The 16339-nt window shown below is 35.3% G+C and overlaps 1 protein-coding gene across 1 annotated transcript in view; it reads right to left on the minus strand.

The window, feature by feature from the left end:
* The window catches only part of LOC107654353 (synaptic vesicle membrane protein VAT-1 homolog-like), a 39523-nt gene extending 23377 nt beyond the window's left edge, over nucleotides 1-16146 (minus strand). Inside the window, exons 1-5 of the mRNA XM_016441394.1 lie at nucleotides 15935-16146; nucleotides 15589-15731; nucleotides 12886-12989; nucleotides 9864-9919; nucleotides 9567-9761 (exon numbers count right to left, since the gene is read on the minus strand). Of these exons, the coding sequence (XP_016296880.1) occupies nucleotides 9567-9761; nucleotides 9864-9919; nucleotides 12886-12989; nucleotides 15589-15731; nucleotides 15935-16135 (699 nt within the window). The 5' untranslated portion in view covers nucleotides 16136-16146. The remainder of the gene's footprint in view (nucleotides 1-9566; nucleotides 9762-9863; nucleotides 9920-12885; nucleotides 12990-15588; nucleotides 15732-15934) is intronic.
* Nucleotides 16147-16339: the final 193 nt, after the last annotated feature.

A 16339-nucleotide genomic window follows, 5' to 3' on the forward strand; every position in this document is an offset into this window, starting at 1 on the left:
ATGGAAGCAAATGGCCACATGTTTGGTAACTCACATTCAACAAAATATCTTCTTTTGTGTAAAACAGAAGAAAAATTCATACAGCTTTGGAATAACAGGATTTTTGGGCGAACTATCCCTTTAACTTCAAATCAGCTAAATACGAGTTCTCCATACCATATTATTGATTTCTCCAGTGAAAAAGTCATCTCGTCTGAATCAGTAGAGAAATATGCGGAAAACAAACACCATTTACAAGTGAAAACTAAAAGTTTTAAGTAGGGATGCTCCGATCAGGATTTTTGCAGCCAATACTGAGTACCGATTTCTTGTCATGGTGATCGGCCGATACCGATGCCGATTTTGATGCTTCAAGCTTTATATAGACTGTTTCATCGGGTGCACGCGCCTGGCCCGAAGTTAACTTCCGGTCTGTGTTTATCAGTCTGGCTATGGCGCCAGCTACAAACGCAGTTAAAGTTAAGGTGATGAGTAGACTGAAGTTGGGCTCAGGTGGTTGTGCTGTGGGATGTGTTTCCCATACATTTATTTATTTGTGGCGCTCGCCACAATATCAAAACTGACCGATTTTCCAAAAGGCTTCGTTGAATAAACATGAGCACGTACTGCACGTTTAAAAATCAAAACGAGGCGCGGGTGTTTTTATATCACTGTATTCCTGAAGGAAGACTATCTTTAGAAAATATTCGATGTCATTTTCATTTCATCTTGCATGTTATATGCCTGATAAAGCAGCGTTTGTGAGCTCAGCGCTGCTTTGTGTACAGCCATTACTGGGGAAACCTCTGTTTCTCCCGCTTTAAAGCACCTCCTGCTGGCAGAGAATGAATTTGCATTTTCAGTAAGTCCGTCTGATTTACGCAGCAAACTTGTTTTGCTTTTCCTATATCCACGGGCGCTGCGGATAATCCACGGGTAGTGTAATAAAAAATGCATTCTGATTATTTGCGGGTGGGTTGCGCGGGTGGATAAAATAAATCATAAATGTTGCAAATATTAACTACATTTTTTTTTAAATAAATTTTTTTCATGAGCCAGACGATTTTGTGTGTGTGTATCAGCTCCGGTTCCCATGGTACCGTAACGCGCCGCAGACGCAGGCAGTGAGGATCAGCTCTAACGTCACTGAATCTGCTGTTAAAAATTAACCATCTATTCATCATACAAAACATACACAACAAATAGCGAATTTTTCATTGTTTCTCGAAACGTCATAGCATTTCAACACCAGCGATGACATGACTGTGGCGCCAAATCATTGATGTCCCCACGCATCATGTACGTCGTCACGCGTTAACGTCATCGAATTGCGATCGGTTTGTGAGATCGACCAAGTTAGTGAGTACCGATCGAGTCATAAAATGTGATTATCGGCCTAGTTTTAAGGTAAAAAAAAAGTTAATGATGGTTTTGTTTCTTACAAACAAGCAGTGGTTGCAGATTACTGTCATGTTTTTAGCAGCAGTTTGGACTCTCATTCTGACGGCACCCATTCACTGCAGAGGATCCATTAGTGAGAAAGTAATGAAATGCTAAATTTCTCCAAATCTGTTCTGATAAAGAAACAAACTCATCTACATCTTAAATGGCTTGAGGGAGAGTACATTTTTGGCAAATTTTCATTTTTGGGTGAACTATTCCATCTGGTCACCCACTATGGCTAACCTAGTGTAGCTAGTTTGGGTGGTCATCCAGCTGGTCTCAAAAGTGCCCAAAATTCCTCTAAAATCAACATACACTCTTAAAAATAAAGGTTACAAAAGGAGGTTTTCACAGTGATGTGAAACATTTTAGAATAACAGTTTTTAAAAGAACCATTTTTTTCATTTTTTTAATTCTAAAGAACATTTTTTTTTCCACTTTAAGGAACCTTTTGTGCAAAGGGAAGGTTCTAGTGCTGGGCGGTATACCGGTTCATACCGAATACCGGTGTTTATTTTTGTTGTGATATGAATTTTTAAAATACCGCAATACCGGTATAGGTCACTTAAACAACTTTCGGAACGCGACACTGTTTGAAAGGGGTCCCTTTCCACTGTTGCACTGTGGTGAGGGAACACCTGTATGTGTTACTAAGCGTGAAAGTTCCGAAACTGAAGCTGTAGAGCTAATAGAACGTGATGACACAGAAGAACTCATCCACAATATCCACATTGACCGCCACAAATATCCACCGCCCCCTGTAGTTCGTCTGTTAATATCACATGCACTTTTTTGTTAGTTGCTTTTTTTTAGTTTGTTACTCAGACGCAGGCAGTGCGCTGCATGAGACAAAAAAGTAATATAGCCAAAACAACCGCATAGCCGCTCTTTAGTGTAGATGCATGTTGATTTTATCAGACGATTTTATCATTACATAAATTTCTTAATTGAACTCATCGCTATCATAATCTTGCTGTCCACTGTTTGGAACAGCCTTGATGACTGTGGGTGCCTCTATGATGCCTAGATAGACAGCTCAGATAGACAGTTTTCGATATAATTTTTGACTTAGTAGGTCAAGAGAACAATATTATAGTGTGATGGTTCAGAAATACAAAAGAAAAAAAAACGTTTCAATCACATTAAAAGGTTAGGTATGGAAGCATGTTTCCACCACTAAAGTGTAATTGCACCTTTTTTTTTTCCACAATTCAGACTTTTTTCTCAGAATTGACCCTTTGCAGGGAGTTTTGATTATCATAACGCCAAATTTGCCATTTTTGTCCGACAAACAAACCAGTCAGGAGAGCAGAATAACATCGGTGGACTTGAACTTGAAAAATGGTGTACACTGACAACTTTCGGCAGCTGAAACAAGATGTTCACTAGACATGTGCCGGTATTCGGTAATGCGATATATCACGGTAATGAGTATGCACGGTATTGTTATCATGGGCACTTCAAAATACCGTGAATAATTTTTTATTACAAATTATTTAGATTTTTTGAATGCATTTTAAGAATATTTTTCCGATCAACTGGTCACAATGTACAACACCTCTGTATAGTATGCTGTGTCAAAGACGCATGCGCACTCTGATGTAAACAAGCACGGATGAGAAGCGTATGGCGGAACGCGTAAGAGGCGCTCTGGATGAAGGCGCACATTCACTCTCTGACAGCAGATGGTGCTGAACAGCAGAAATGCAGCCGTGACCCCGGAAACCCCAGAAACAAAGCAGCTGCTTTTCTGTTTCTGAAACGTGTTTAAATGATTAAAATTTTTGTATTCGCAATGGTGTTAATCAACATGCCAAATACATAAATATTTAGACTTAATATGCTATTTATTTTCAAACTTTTTTACATTTTAATCAGGACTACAACATGCCCTAGATATTGTTTGAAAATGTTTTGATTTTTTAGTTAACAAACTGCCAATGAAATTCTTCTAAACATTCATTAATCTTATGTAATTTCAATATTTAATAACATGTTGTTAAAATCAAATGTTGCAACTGTTATTTAATGAACTAACAGTTGTATTTTTTAAACAAAGATTAATAACTTCTGTAGCAAATGTAGCTGTTGCTCTTTATTAATGTTAATGCATTAACTAAGGTTAACTAATGAGATCTTATTGTAAAGTGTTACTTATTGGTCTTTATAATTCTTTTGCACTTTAATTTGTGTGAATTATTTTACTTTATACATATGTTGTGTATTACTTTATTGTATGTAAATGTTCAGTTATTTTTGTTATAAGAAAAAAGTTATTAAACCTGTTATACTGTATTATGACAGCACTTTTTTGCAACTAAATTTCAATACCGTGATAATACCGTATACCGTGATAAAAGCATTAGCAATTAATCGCAACATGAAAATTTTATACCGTCATATGCCTAATGTTCACTCATGTTTATTTCGTCCTATAACTAGTAAAGAGGAAGAGATGATCGGTTTACATGCTGCTTGAACTGAGGCGCTGCAGCGATTTGTCACGACACATTAAAGAGCCACGAAACGATATTTATTGTTTGAATTTCTTTTAAAAAAATGACAAAATTTGAAAGCTGAAACTTTGTTTTATACATAAAGTAATCAGCTCTGTCTTGTCTGTCGGTGCATTGTCAGTTTCCTCTTTGCTCTGCGATGTATTTTTCACTGATGTGTTGCATTGAGAGTGCCATGGCATGTTGGACATAGCAACAGTTAGGAAGGGGGACAGGTCTTTGTGAAGGGTCATTTGTGAGATATAAACTCGCAATTGCAAATTCTAAAGTCCTTTTACAAACAAGCACTGGTTGTGGATTATTGTGATGTTTTTAGCAGCAGTTTGGACTGACGGCACCCATTCACCACAGAGGATCCATTGGTGAGAAAGTATTGAAATCAGTTCAAAAGACTATGTTCTCAGAATTGCAAGTTTATACCTCACAATTATGACTTTATTTCTCATGCAATTGCGAGTCATTAAGTCAGAATTGTGAGACACAAACTCACAATTCTGAAAACATATCAGTCTTTTTCCCCAAGTTTATATCTCCTAATTCTGAGAAAAAAAGTCAGAAGCATGAGAAAATAGTCAAAATTTTGATATAAAAACTCGCAATTAACTTTTAAAAATTTTTATTCAGTGGCGGAAATGGGCTTCCATAGTTAGGGGATAAAATTAAATTTGTCAGAAAAAGATTTTCCTTCCAAGTTTAAGGCTTACAGTTCAATGGTGTGAGCGTCAATATTTTATGAAATATGATGTCAGAGTAGCATGCCTTGCACAAATCAACATTCTCTGCATCTGCACCAGCTGGACATGCTAATGTTACCCGTACGCTGCTTTGAAGTCTCTCCAAAAGATCACAGCTGACAAACAAAATTACAGGTGTGTCCTGCATAATGAGCTCTCGATTGTTTAGAATTAGCATTTAGAAGAACACGATTATTTCTCCATACTCACATAACAAGCTCAAAACTACAAACAACTTTTTAATACATCTTAATTGATGTGTGCAGTAATGAATGATTCTGTATGCAATTAAACATTGACAAGGCAAGAGCCCAAAATGAGTCCTAATTATTTAATATATAATTAGAATTTTGTTTTCGAGAATTTAAGAGTCTCTATTAAAATTTTTAAATTTGAAAATATTAGTATATGCATTTATTTGAATTTCAATTCACTTTGTTTGTTCTAAAATTAAATTCTGTTTAATCAGATTGTAAGTTTCGATTCAATTCTGGATGGTGCTGCTTGTTGGGTAGGCCTACTTATTTTGGACATAACACGTTACATTTCCATGTTTTTGTGTTATGAAATATAATATAATATTATATTGTTGTATTAAAACCATACCTGTGATATTCTGACTAAAAACTAATCAAGCCTGTGGTCATCTCTTATAAAATAGTCTTTCCTGAGCAGTCGTGATGCTGCCTCCAGGCTCCAGCACAGCACTAAAAACATCTGTCAATGATGCATTCTTGTGCTGACAGCCAGCATTTCCCCACCAAAAGCCAGGTAGGAAAACACAAGAACTGAATTGGATTATAAACATAAAGACAACAAATGCAGTAATATCCACAAATTCAAGAGTCTGACACATGCTCTCGGCTGATGCAATCAATCAGTGTGATATAAACACTGCACTCCACCAGCTGCAGGGAAACACTGGTGGAAATGTGTGAAAGCGTTCAGTGAGAGAGTGAATCACAGTACGCAGAGAGTCATGCAGATGACAGCTATTAAAGTTTACTGTATTATATGAGTTCAGCCTAGCATAACAAAATTTCACATGAGGAACAGTATTGTTGTTCAGAATATGTGCTTGGCTGTGATTCAGCCACAGTCAAAAAAAAAAAGCTAATTCGACAGTACAATTTAACTGTGAATGTCGATGTTCAAGTTTATACAACTGTTCTATAAGCAAGCAATTTATATATATATACAGTGGGTACGGAAAGTATTCAGACCCCCTTAAATTTTTCACTCTTTGTTATATTGCAGCCATTTGCTAAAATCATTTAAGTTAATTTTTTTTCCTCATTAAATGTCCACCAAAATAGACTGTAACAACATATACAGTATTTATATTTTCTAAATATCTGCATGTGCTGTAATTACATCCGTGATTCATTTCTGTGCATAGATCTATAACTACACTGTTGACCCTTCTCCTAACCCTTAACCCAAACATAAACCTCTAATCTTACCCATATTCCACCTCAGCAGCAGCAAAAGTGTTTTACAACACAATAAGCACACTAGTTTAAAGACCCAAAATAGGGACAAAACTATTATTATTATTATTTATATTTTGGATATTGTTCTTCTGCAGTCTCAAGTATTATTTCCTCTGATTTTAAATCGTATGTCTATTTTATCTTTTATGCACTATGCTATAACGTGAATGACAGATGCTACCTGCAAATGTATTAAGAAAATTTAATCACTAAAACTCAAGACTTATCCTTCCTGTTTTTATTTGATAAAAATAATGCAAGTGAATCGATCTCATTCCAAAGCAAGACAGGCTCTATTTCTCTGTGGCGACTGACTTGATTTGATTTACTCACCAAAACCATTTTTTTTTTCTTGCAGTTGGCACTTTGCCGAGTGTTAATTTTGGACCCTGTTAATACTTTAGCTGGCAGCTTCAATTCAAGATTTCATATGAACTGTGAGAGGTTGTGACAGTTTTGCTGTAAATGCACATTATTCCTAAAAGTCCGTAACATATAAAGTAAAAAAAAATTCATTACAACAGGCTGAATATTAAAGCAGTGATATTACATTGATGTTTGCTCTTTCTTATGTAATAAGATCCACTGGTTTATTAAATATCATTTATTTTTTCACAGGGCTGATTGCAACACTCTGATTTCTAATATCTTCATCTAGCCCAACTAATTATTAATCTATTAATGGTTCAGTTCAGCGTTGCCAGATTTTGCAAGAAAAACAAGCAACCAGAATAAGCGACATGACTTAAGTAAAGGTTTGGGGTCAGTTAGATATGTTTAAAGTTTTTGAAAGAAGTCTCTTATTCTTACCAAATTTATTTTGATAAAAATACAGTAAAAACAGTAATATTGTAAAATATTATTCAATTGTAAAACAACTGTTTTCTATTTGAATATATTTTAAAGGGGTCATATGATGCTGCTAAAACGAACATTATTTTGTGTATTTGGTGTAATGAAATGTGTTTATGCGGTTTAAGGTTAAAAAAACACATTATTTTCCACATACTGTACATTATTGTTTCTCCTCTATGCCCCGCCTTTCTGAAACGCATCGATTTATACAAAGCTCATCGGTCTGAAAGAAATCGAAGAGATCAGGAAACAGTCCTCCATAAAATGCACTGGACACATCGGAATATTTGGGTTAAACTGTTCTGGAACAGTGTTGTAAATACAACTTAACCACTGATTTCTAGTCGTGTCCTCTTTTTTCGCTTTCAAAACGAAACAACGTCACACAGTGGTACTTGGTACTTGAGTGAGCGGAGGCCAGAGGCCTAGAGTGAGTGGCGGCGGGTGGGCTTAAGAACGGCGTGGCCGGCGGATTCGACGAAGGAGCGTCCGGCGGGCTTGTGGCAACCACATGTGACGACCCCGGGCTGGACTCCGCTTCATTCTAATATACTGATTTGTTGCTCAAGAAACATTTCTTATTATCAATAAAAACAGTTGTGCAGTTAAAATTTTTGTGGAAACCATGATACATTTTCAGGTTTCTTTGATGAACAGAAAGTTCAAATGAGCAGCATTTATTTGAAATTGAAATAACAATTTAAAAGTCTATACTGTCACTTTTGATCAATTTAATGCATTAAATGGAAGGGGAAACATGGGAACTATAGCACTAGCATGGTCAAAATAAAGGGAAACAGCAACACGCGTCTGTTCCTTATACTAAAAGTTAGTATAGTATAGTACAGTATTGTAGTATAGTATATAAGGAAAAGTAATTTACAGCTGCATAATCTAAGAAGCAAAATGTGTCACCACACCACACAGGAAATCACAGAGTTATTCATCATTTTCAACATTAATAATGCAATAATGACTCCATGTGCTATCAATCAACTCTCCGAGACTTCTGCAATGTGAATGAAGCATATCACACATAGCTCTGTTAAACACAGGCAGGTTTGGCCGCAGACTGTGCTGCTCTGTTGGGTTTCACAGAGGGAGGGCTGTCTGGCTGAGTAGGAAGAACAGAACGACATTAACCAGCCATAATCAAAGCAAAAAGATGCAAAACAAGGGCCGACTGCCCACCTGTCATCTGATGGTCTGAGACAGCAGCTGATTGCATGCAGGAATGGAGGTTGGCACACGTCTTACTTTTACAAACCTTAAAAGCCAAGCTTTCAAAGGGCTTTAGGGAAATCAATTTTCAGGGATTTAGAGGAGGTAAATTTATTGCTTGACTGATGACAGAAATCTGAATTGAAATCACACTGACAAGCCAAGCACAAAGAAAGAGAATCAAACTCTAAATATAAAACGAGTCACTGTGTTGAATTGATCAGTGAAATTAAAGTCAACATTGAGTCAAATCTGACTAAATTTCATCACATTTAAATGGAAAATGGGTAGTGAATGGCAATTCGCAGACTTGCGAATATTTTGATATATCTATAGATTTCATAGAGATCTTATCGGCCTATATTTTTAAACTTTTCATTTCCTTTTCCCGAGGTTCCATGATCTAAAAACAGCCAAAATTTTGTTTTACATGACTAATTTTTATTCTTTCTGTACCTAAGAAATGTCCATTTTTGTATCCGCCACTGGCTTCTTCTGTGTAAATACGCTCTGTTATGATTGGCTAATGACTATGTTCTTTGCATTGAAATGAGTAAAAATTGTGATTTTCAGTTCTAAAAGTAAAATATGCACATAAAGATACACTACCGGTCAAAAGTTTGCAATATTTCTTATGTTACTGTCTCTTATGTTCACAAGGTTGTATTTAACTCAGTAATATTTTAAAATACTTTTACAATTTAAAGAACTGTTTTCAATTTGAATATATTTTAAAATGTAATTTATTCCTGTGATGCAAAGCTGAACTTTTAGCATCATTACTCCAGTCTTCAGTGTCACATGATCCTTCAGAAATCATTCTAATATGCTGATTTGGTGTTATTATCAATGTAGAAAACAGTTTTCACTGCTTAATATTTTAGTGGGTACCATGATACATCATTTCAAATTTTGGGGTAAGTAAGATTAAAAAAAGAAAGAAAGAAAAGAATTGAATACTTTTATACAGCAAGGATGTTACAAAAGATTTATATTTCAAATAAATGCTGTTCTATTGTACCGTCTATTCATCAAAATAATCCTAAAATAGAGCATGCAATAAATTAAAATATATTTCAACAGAAAATGTATTTTTATTTATTATAATTTTAAGTTATGATAATATTTCACAATATTACAGTTTTCTTATTGTATTTTGGATCAAATAAATGCAGCCAAAGTGAGCATAAGACACTCCTATCAAAAACGTTACAAAATCGTAATTATTCCAAACATCTGACTGGTGGAGTACATGAGTACGATGTGTTTATATATTTCATAAATTGGAAGAAAATGTGATTGCTTTTGAAAGCGCTGTCTCTTACCTCCTCAAGCGCCCATAAGGAATCAACAACAGGCTTGATCTTCTTTTGGTCGTAAAGGGAAAGAAGTTTTTGCACCGCTGTTTTGACTTGGTTGCACCCTCCCTGCTTGAAGAGGAGGTTCAGGAGCGAGAATCCGGCTATGACTTTATTCTCCTCATAGAGCTTGATAGGGTTCACCTTCTCAACCTGCCACCACTGTGAGATAAAGAGCAATGTTTTTAACAAACTGACCACCAAAACTTCGTCATGGTGCAACACTTAAGATGTTATGGAAAATAGATCTCAAACTCTACTCACAGATTTAGCAAAACTGAAGAAACTTTTTGTCTCTCCTGTCACCATGTTTGATGAACCTGGAAATGTGTTAACAAAGATATATTTTAATACTGTATATATTTTTCAGAAGCCTTTTTAAATGTGATATAAAAAAGGTTTGCACATGTGCTTCTTGTTGAGTATCATATTTGATACACCAGACTTCTATGGCTCATATAGTATGACATTGGAGAATATGGAGCTCATACTTCAGTTCTATTCAGAGGCCCACACTGAGCAAAAATGTGGTGCAGCTGCTGACATTCTTATGGTCAAAAAGTAAGATGAAATTCCGATAACTTGTAATGTAAATCAATGATATCTTCATAACAGTATAGCAGACTACTTGCATAAAATGCATTTAACGGTGTAACACTGTGTCTCTGTGAAGCATTCAAAACACTGCACTGTTTGAGCATCCCAACAAACCCGATGCAACACTATTGGTTCAACCAGTCTATCAAGCTTTAACTTAACCAATGGCAGAAGGGGAGTAATCGGAAAACATGTTTAAAAACAATTATCAATTTTGATAATTACTCAGAAATTACTCATTCCATTTTTAATGGACTTAAAATGTTAAAAGACACAAAGTAAACTCTTGGCATATGAAGCAATAAAACATGACACTATCACAGCAATGCCAAATGGCTCTCTTATTAATAAGCTCCATCCAGAATTATGTTGACTGATTCATTCATTTGGCAGTAATGTGTTCTTAAACCAAAATTTTACATTATCTCTGCTCTGTGGTTTCCCTCCTAATTAAATATCCATAATGGACCAGAAAGCTAAGGGAATTGAAGTAATTAAAGTTGCAGGCATTATCTTTTATGAGAATTATGTGATTAACCTCAGTTTGCTGTTGGCCACCTAGAATGTGACACCTTGTGTGTCTAGTGGCTGCTTTTAAATGAGGGTCAAGAGGTCACACATGAACCTTTTGGATATTTCCTACTCATGGGGAATGACATCTTGCTACATATTTTCTCTTTCTCTACAATCTATTGCATGATGCAATAGTTACCAAAAATGAAAGTTCTGTCATCATTGGTCATGTCCACTTGTTGTGTACTTAAAGGTCCCCTGAAGTGCCTTGAAACACGCAGCATTATTTTATGTGGTGACGTAATTTCAACTGAAACAGGAAGAGAGGGCGGGACATATCGAGCAGCCCCGCCCCCTTTTTAAAATAGCCAATAGCGTTTTGTTTATATCTGCTCGGGCCAGAGCCGTTGAGCTCGGTAAAGCAGTCACAGTCTAATAGATTACCCACTAGATTCAATCTGAAACTCTTAGTAAAACAAAATAGTGGTGATAATCATGCTGAGGCTGTGTAGTTGTAAAAGTTTTTAATATATGCAGACTCGCGCATATAATCCGCTCCGTGCGATCGCGTCTCTGGACCCGGAGCCAAAGTCCGGATCAGACTGTTTGCGCTGCCGCGGTTCGCGTGAAACCAGACCTCATTTGCACCAATCAAAAGCATATTTACACTGTCTGAATCGTTCCCTATCACCTACATTGTGCACTTCGAGCCATTCACTGTACAGGAAATACTACACTGTGAATAAGTGACCAATCTCAAGCCGCTTCAGTGTCTATTTATAGTGCAGGGGGCGTGTGCTTCAGATTCTAGAGAGCATTTGATTGGTCAGAAGATTTGATGAGAAGATGAAGTACAATGTGACGTCAAAAAATCGTTGAGCCGTTTTGGTTGAAGTGACGAACTGCAAGCTTTGAATGCTTATATCTTATAAATGCAAATTTTGTCACTGTTTTGGAGCACACTGCCTTATAGATAACTTTCTTATAAATGCGAATTTTGTCACTGTTTTGGAGCACACTGCCTTCTAGAAAACCTCAAGACTAACATATTGATACTAACACCCAAAAAACTTTAATTTTGATTTCATGGGGACTTTAAATCTAAAAAATATATTTTTAAAATACTGTACTTGCAAGATATTATAACATTGATGAAGTATAAGGTCACTTAAGTGTACTTAAAGAGAGTACGCTATGTTTCCTAACACACTTAAATATGCTTTTAAAAATGCACTTTGTAATAATGCCAAATTAAAGTCTAATTTGTAATAATGTCAAATTAAATGTACTTTAAATTACAATTTAAATAATTGTTTTAATATACTATTGTCATGTTTAAAGGGGTCATATGATGCTTTTTTAAAGATCATTATTTTGTGTATATGGTGAACTTGAAATCGCATCATATGACCCCTTTAAACAAGTATAATTATTTTGATGTGTTGAATAGCATACTAAAATACGTGAAAAGGTATTTAAGTATAATTTTAACTAGAGTGTTATTCAATATTACATTTAAAGTTAATATATTTTAAATGTAGTAAATTGTAATTTCATCATAACAAATGTGTAATTACAAATGTATTTAAATACATGACATACAAGTTTAATAGAAATGACATGAATAGAAAATGACATTAGAATATTTCAGTTTACCATAAATGTTTGTCAGTACATTCAGCAGTACACTTAAGCCATATTTCTATATGAAACTGCATATAACTTGTACTTGCATTCAACTTAAGTGGGTCAAAAAAGCACTCTGCATTTCAACTAATTGAATTTAATATAAATTTAAACTAAAATAAATTGTCATTTCATTTTAAATAACATGCAGTTAAGTGTCCAAAAACAGTTCAGTTTGCACTTAAGTACATTCATTACTTCCCTTAAAAGTCCTCTTTTTTAAAGTATGCTAAAATGTACTTCTTTTTCACAAGGGATTGGGAACATCATTTATAGCACATTTTTTGTCCTTTCTGGTGCTTTACAGCTTACGGTGATTAAATGTTTCTCATAAGCAAAAAAAGAACTGCAAGAACATTCTTCAAAACAACGCATATTGTGGTCCACAGAAGATGGAAAGTCACACTGCTTAATGATGACAGAATTTTCATTTTGAAATGTTTAATTAATTTCAGTGTTATGCAAATGCTCTTCATCCGTTTGTACCAACCATACAGGATGTACGTTCCCATGGGCTTGAGCAGAGTTAGGCCTTTTCCTGTGTTCTCTCCACACAAACAGTCTAGTACAATATCTACTCCATCTGGAGATATCCTGCAGGAGAAAAGAGACATCATTAACCATATTGCTGCTCTAAGCACTGGTAGCTTGCTTAAATCGGGGCCTCTGAAAATTTGGAATATTAATATTGCCCTAATATTGAATATTTTCCAGTGTCTCAGCTGCTAAGGAATGAGAGGTATGGCTTTAGAAACATGGGCTCTAATGCATTCCTGACTTCATGGTTCTTGGACCGCCTGCAAGGCTTAACCATTAGGAGGTCTTGTGATGCCTGGGGTCCTGCCTATTGTGGAAGAGAGACCAACTTGAGACCAATTTAATTTAGCTTTGCCCCTGATCCTGAGAGGAATGTGGAACCACAGAGATGAAAAGAGTCCTAATCTCCGCTCTCATACTCAATTTACGTGAATTAGTTTGAACATAAACGTGCACCAAGATCAAATCCCTTCAATAAAACATATTTTGATAGAATAACACTAACAAAAAGTGCCAAGTACTACCATAGTTTTAAACCAAGGTAGTAATACGTTGTTGTTTTGTATTTTTAGAATTACCAAGGTATTTTACCATCACTGCACAATGTTCTTGCTTGTAAAGGAAAACAATAATAATGGACAAATATGCTTTACAAATGAGATCCACCATATGGATGAATCTTCTACAGAATAATAACAACGTTTCTCAAGTCAGTTCCTGCACATTTTATGGCTTTGTTCGAACATAAATATACACCAAGAGCAAATCACTTCATTAAAATATTTATTTTGTTAGAATAAAACTAACAAAAAGCATAAAATACTACCATAATAGACACTGACATGTATTCTAGAACTACTACCATTGTACTACAATTACCATTACTAAATTCTAAAATTACTGTTGTATTTTTTAACCATTTCTGCACCATGGTCATGCTACACGTTTTCTGGTTTTGTTTGAACATGAACATGCAGCAAGATTAAATCACTTAAAAACATCAAGTACTACCATTGTAGACCTAAACCAAGGTAATACCATGTTGTAGTTGTTTTGTATTTTAGAATTACCAGGGTATTTTTACCATTTGTGCTCCATGGTCTTGCTATACTTTTTTTATTTTTATTTATTTATTTTTGAAAGGGAAACCAATAACAAAATAGACTAAATATGCTTAAATAAAATCCACCAATTTGTTGCAGTTGGCTCTAAGTGAGTCAGTTGTTGCATATTCTCTGGCTTTGTCTAAACAATCAAAATCACTTCAATTAAATATATATTTTGTTAGAATAACACTAACAAAAAGTACCAAGTACTATCATTTTAGACATAAACTAAGATAATATCATGCTGTAGTTGTTGTTTTTCATTTTAGAATTACCATGATATTTGTACCATTTCTGCACCATAGTCTTGCTGTAAGACATTTTTTGTAAGGGAAACCAATAAAAACAGACAAAATATGCTTTACAAATGAGATCCAGGGGAATTGTTAGAAAATAGCCCTTCAATCTTCTGCAAAATGATGTTTTCTCAAATTTCTTCCAGCTGGTTTTGAATGAGTCAGTTGCTGCACATCTTCTGGCTTTGTTCAAACATAAACGTGCACCAAAATCAAATTATTTCAATAAAACTAAATATTTATTTTGTTAGAATAAACCTAACAAAACAATCAAGTACTATCAATCTAGGCATAAACCAAGATAATAACATGTTGTTGTTGTTTTGTAATTTAGAATAACCATGGTATTTTTAACATTACTGCAGTATAGTCTTGCTACAATTTTATTTATTTTTTTCACTTTTGAAAATTGATAAAAAGATGCTTTACAAATCCACCATAGGAATTTTTAGAATTTTTTTTATTTATTGTATTTTATTTTATTTTTTTGTTAAACCAAGATAGTATTATGTTGTTGTTTTGTATTTTAGAATTACCATAGTATTTTTTAGCATTACTCCACCAATATCTTGCTACAATACTTTTTATTTATTTATCTATCTATTTATTCATTTATTTTTGTAAAGGAAACCAGTAAAAAAATGCGGTAACACTTTATTTTAAGGCGTCCTTGTTACACGTTACAGGTACCTACTATTATAACAACAGCAATAAATTAAGCATAATTACATTCAAGTAACCCTGACCCAAACCCTAATCCTAACCCCAACCATAGAGTAAGTACATGTAGTTAATTAATATACTTAAATGTATCACTGTAACAAGGACACCTTAAAATACAGTGTAACCAAAAAAGAATGTATCAAAAGATGCTGCACAAATGAGATTCACCATAGGAATTGTTAGACACCAGCCCTTTAATCTCCTACAAAATAATGTTTTCTCATATTTGTTGCGGTTGGCTCTGAAGGAGTCAGCTGCTGCACATTCTCTGGCTTTGTGTGGTTGATCAGAAGGACGTACATTTGCCCCTCCCCATACTACAACACACTACTTTCCCATCTGCTGGGTGTTGCCATGGGGACTGGAGCCACGCAAGTCTAGAGGAAGTACTGGTGACGTCTGAATCTCAGACTTGCACTGGCCTCCCAGTATGACTCATTTTTATATTCTCATCATCTAACTAATCCCGCTTCTCTGTGCTCATTTACTTACTCGCATAACAACAACAACAACAACAGTGTTTGTGCTTACTTCTTAACTTCCGGAACGTAGTCGATGTTTCTGTCAAACAGATGAGTGACTGAATGCTTTATGGCTTCGTGCTTGAAGGGTGAGGCGGTCCCAAACACAGTGACATTTGGGACAGTGGAACAAAGTTGAGCGACTGCTTGACCCTAATATGGAAAAAGAGAAACTCATTTTGATCATATTCCACCAAAAGCCATATTGTTAAGCTTGGAAAGCTGAATATCAGTATGGGATCAGATTATATGTTTGTGTCCAAATCCCCATTTTTCTATAAGCTAAAATAAACATAACTTTAATATCTGCGACATCAAAGTTTCTTTACTAAACCTTTTCAAAGCTACAGACTTACCACCGCACCTCCTGCGGAGTGAACTAATACAGACATCCCCTCCCGGAGATTGGCCACTTCAAACAGCATCATGTAGGCAGCCACAAAGTTCATAGAGAAGGCAGCCGCCTCTGGGAATGTCATGTCGTCTGGGATCTTATGCACGAAATCCAACGGTGTGCACACCACCTCTGCCCAAGCATTGTAGTTTACAAAGGCCATCACTCTGTCACCTATCTGAAATGAGGCAAAACATGGTCCTTAAAGGAACAGTTCATCCAAAATAAGAATATGCGTACAATTTACTCAACCTCAGGCCGTCCAAGATGCAGATGAGTTTATTTTTTCATTGATTTGGAGAAATGTAGCATTGCATCACTTGCTCACCGATGGATCCTCTGCAGTGAATGGGTGCCGTCAGAATGA

This window comes from Sinocyclocheilus anshuiensis, unplaced genomic scaffold (assembly GCF_001515605.1).
Source record: "Sinocyclocheilus anshuiensis isolate Anshui unplaced genomic scaffold, SAMN03320099.WGS_v1.1 scaffold747, whole genome shotgun sequence".
In the NCBI taxonomy this organism is placed as follows: Eukaryota; Metazoa; Chordata; class Actinopteri; order Cypriniformes; family Cyprinidae; genus Sinocyclocheilus; species Sinocyclocheilus anshuiensis.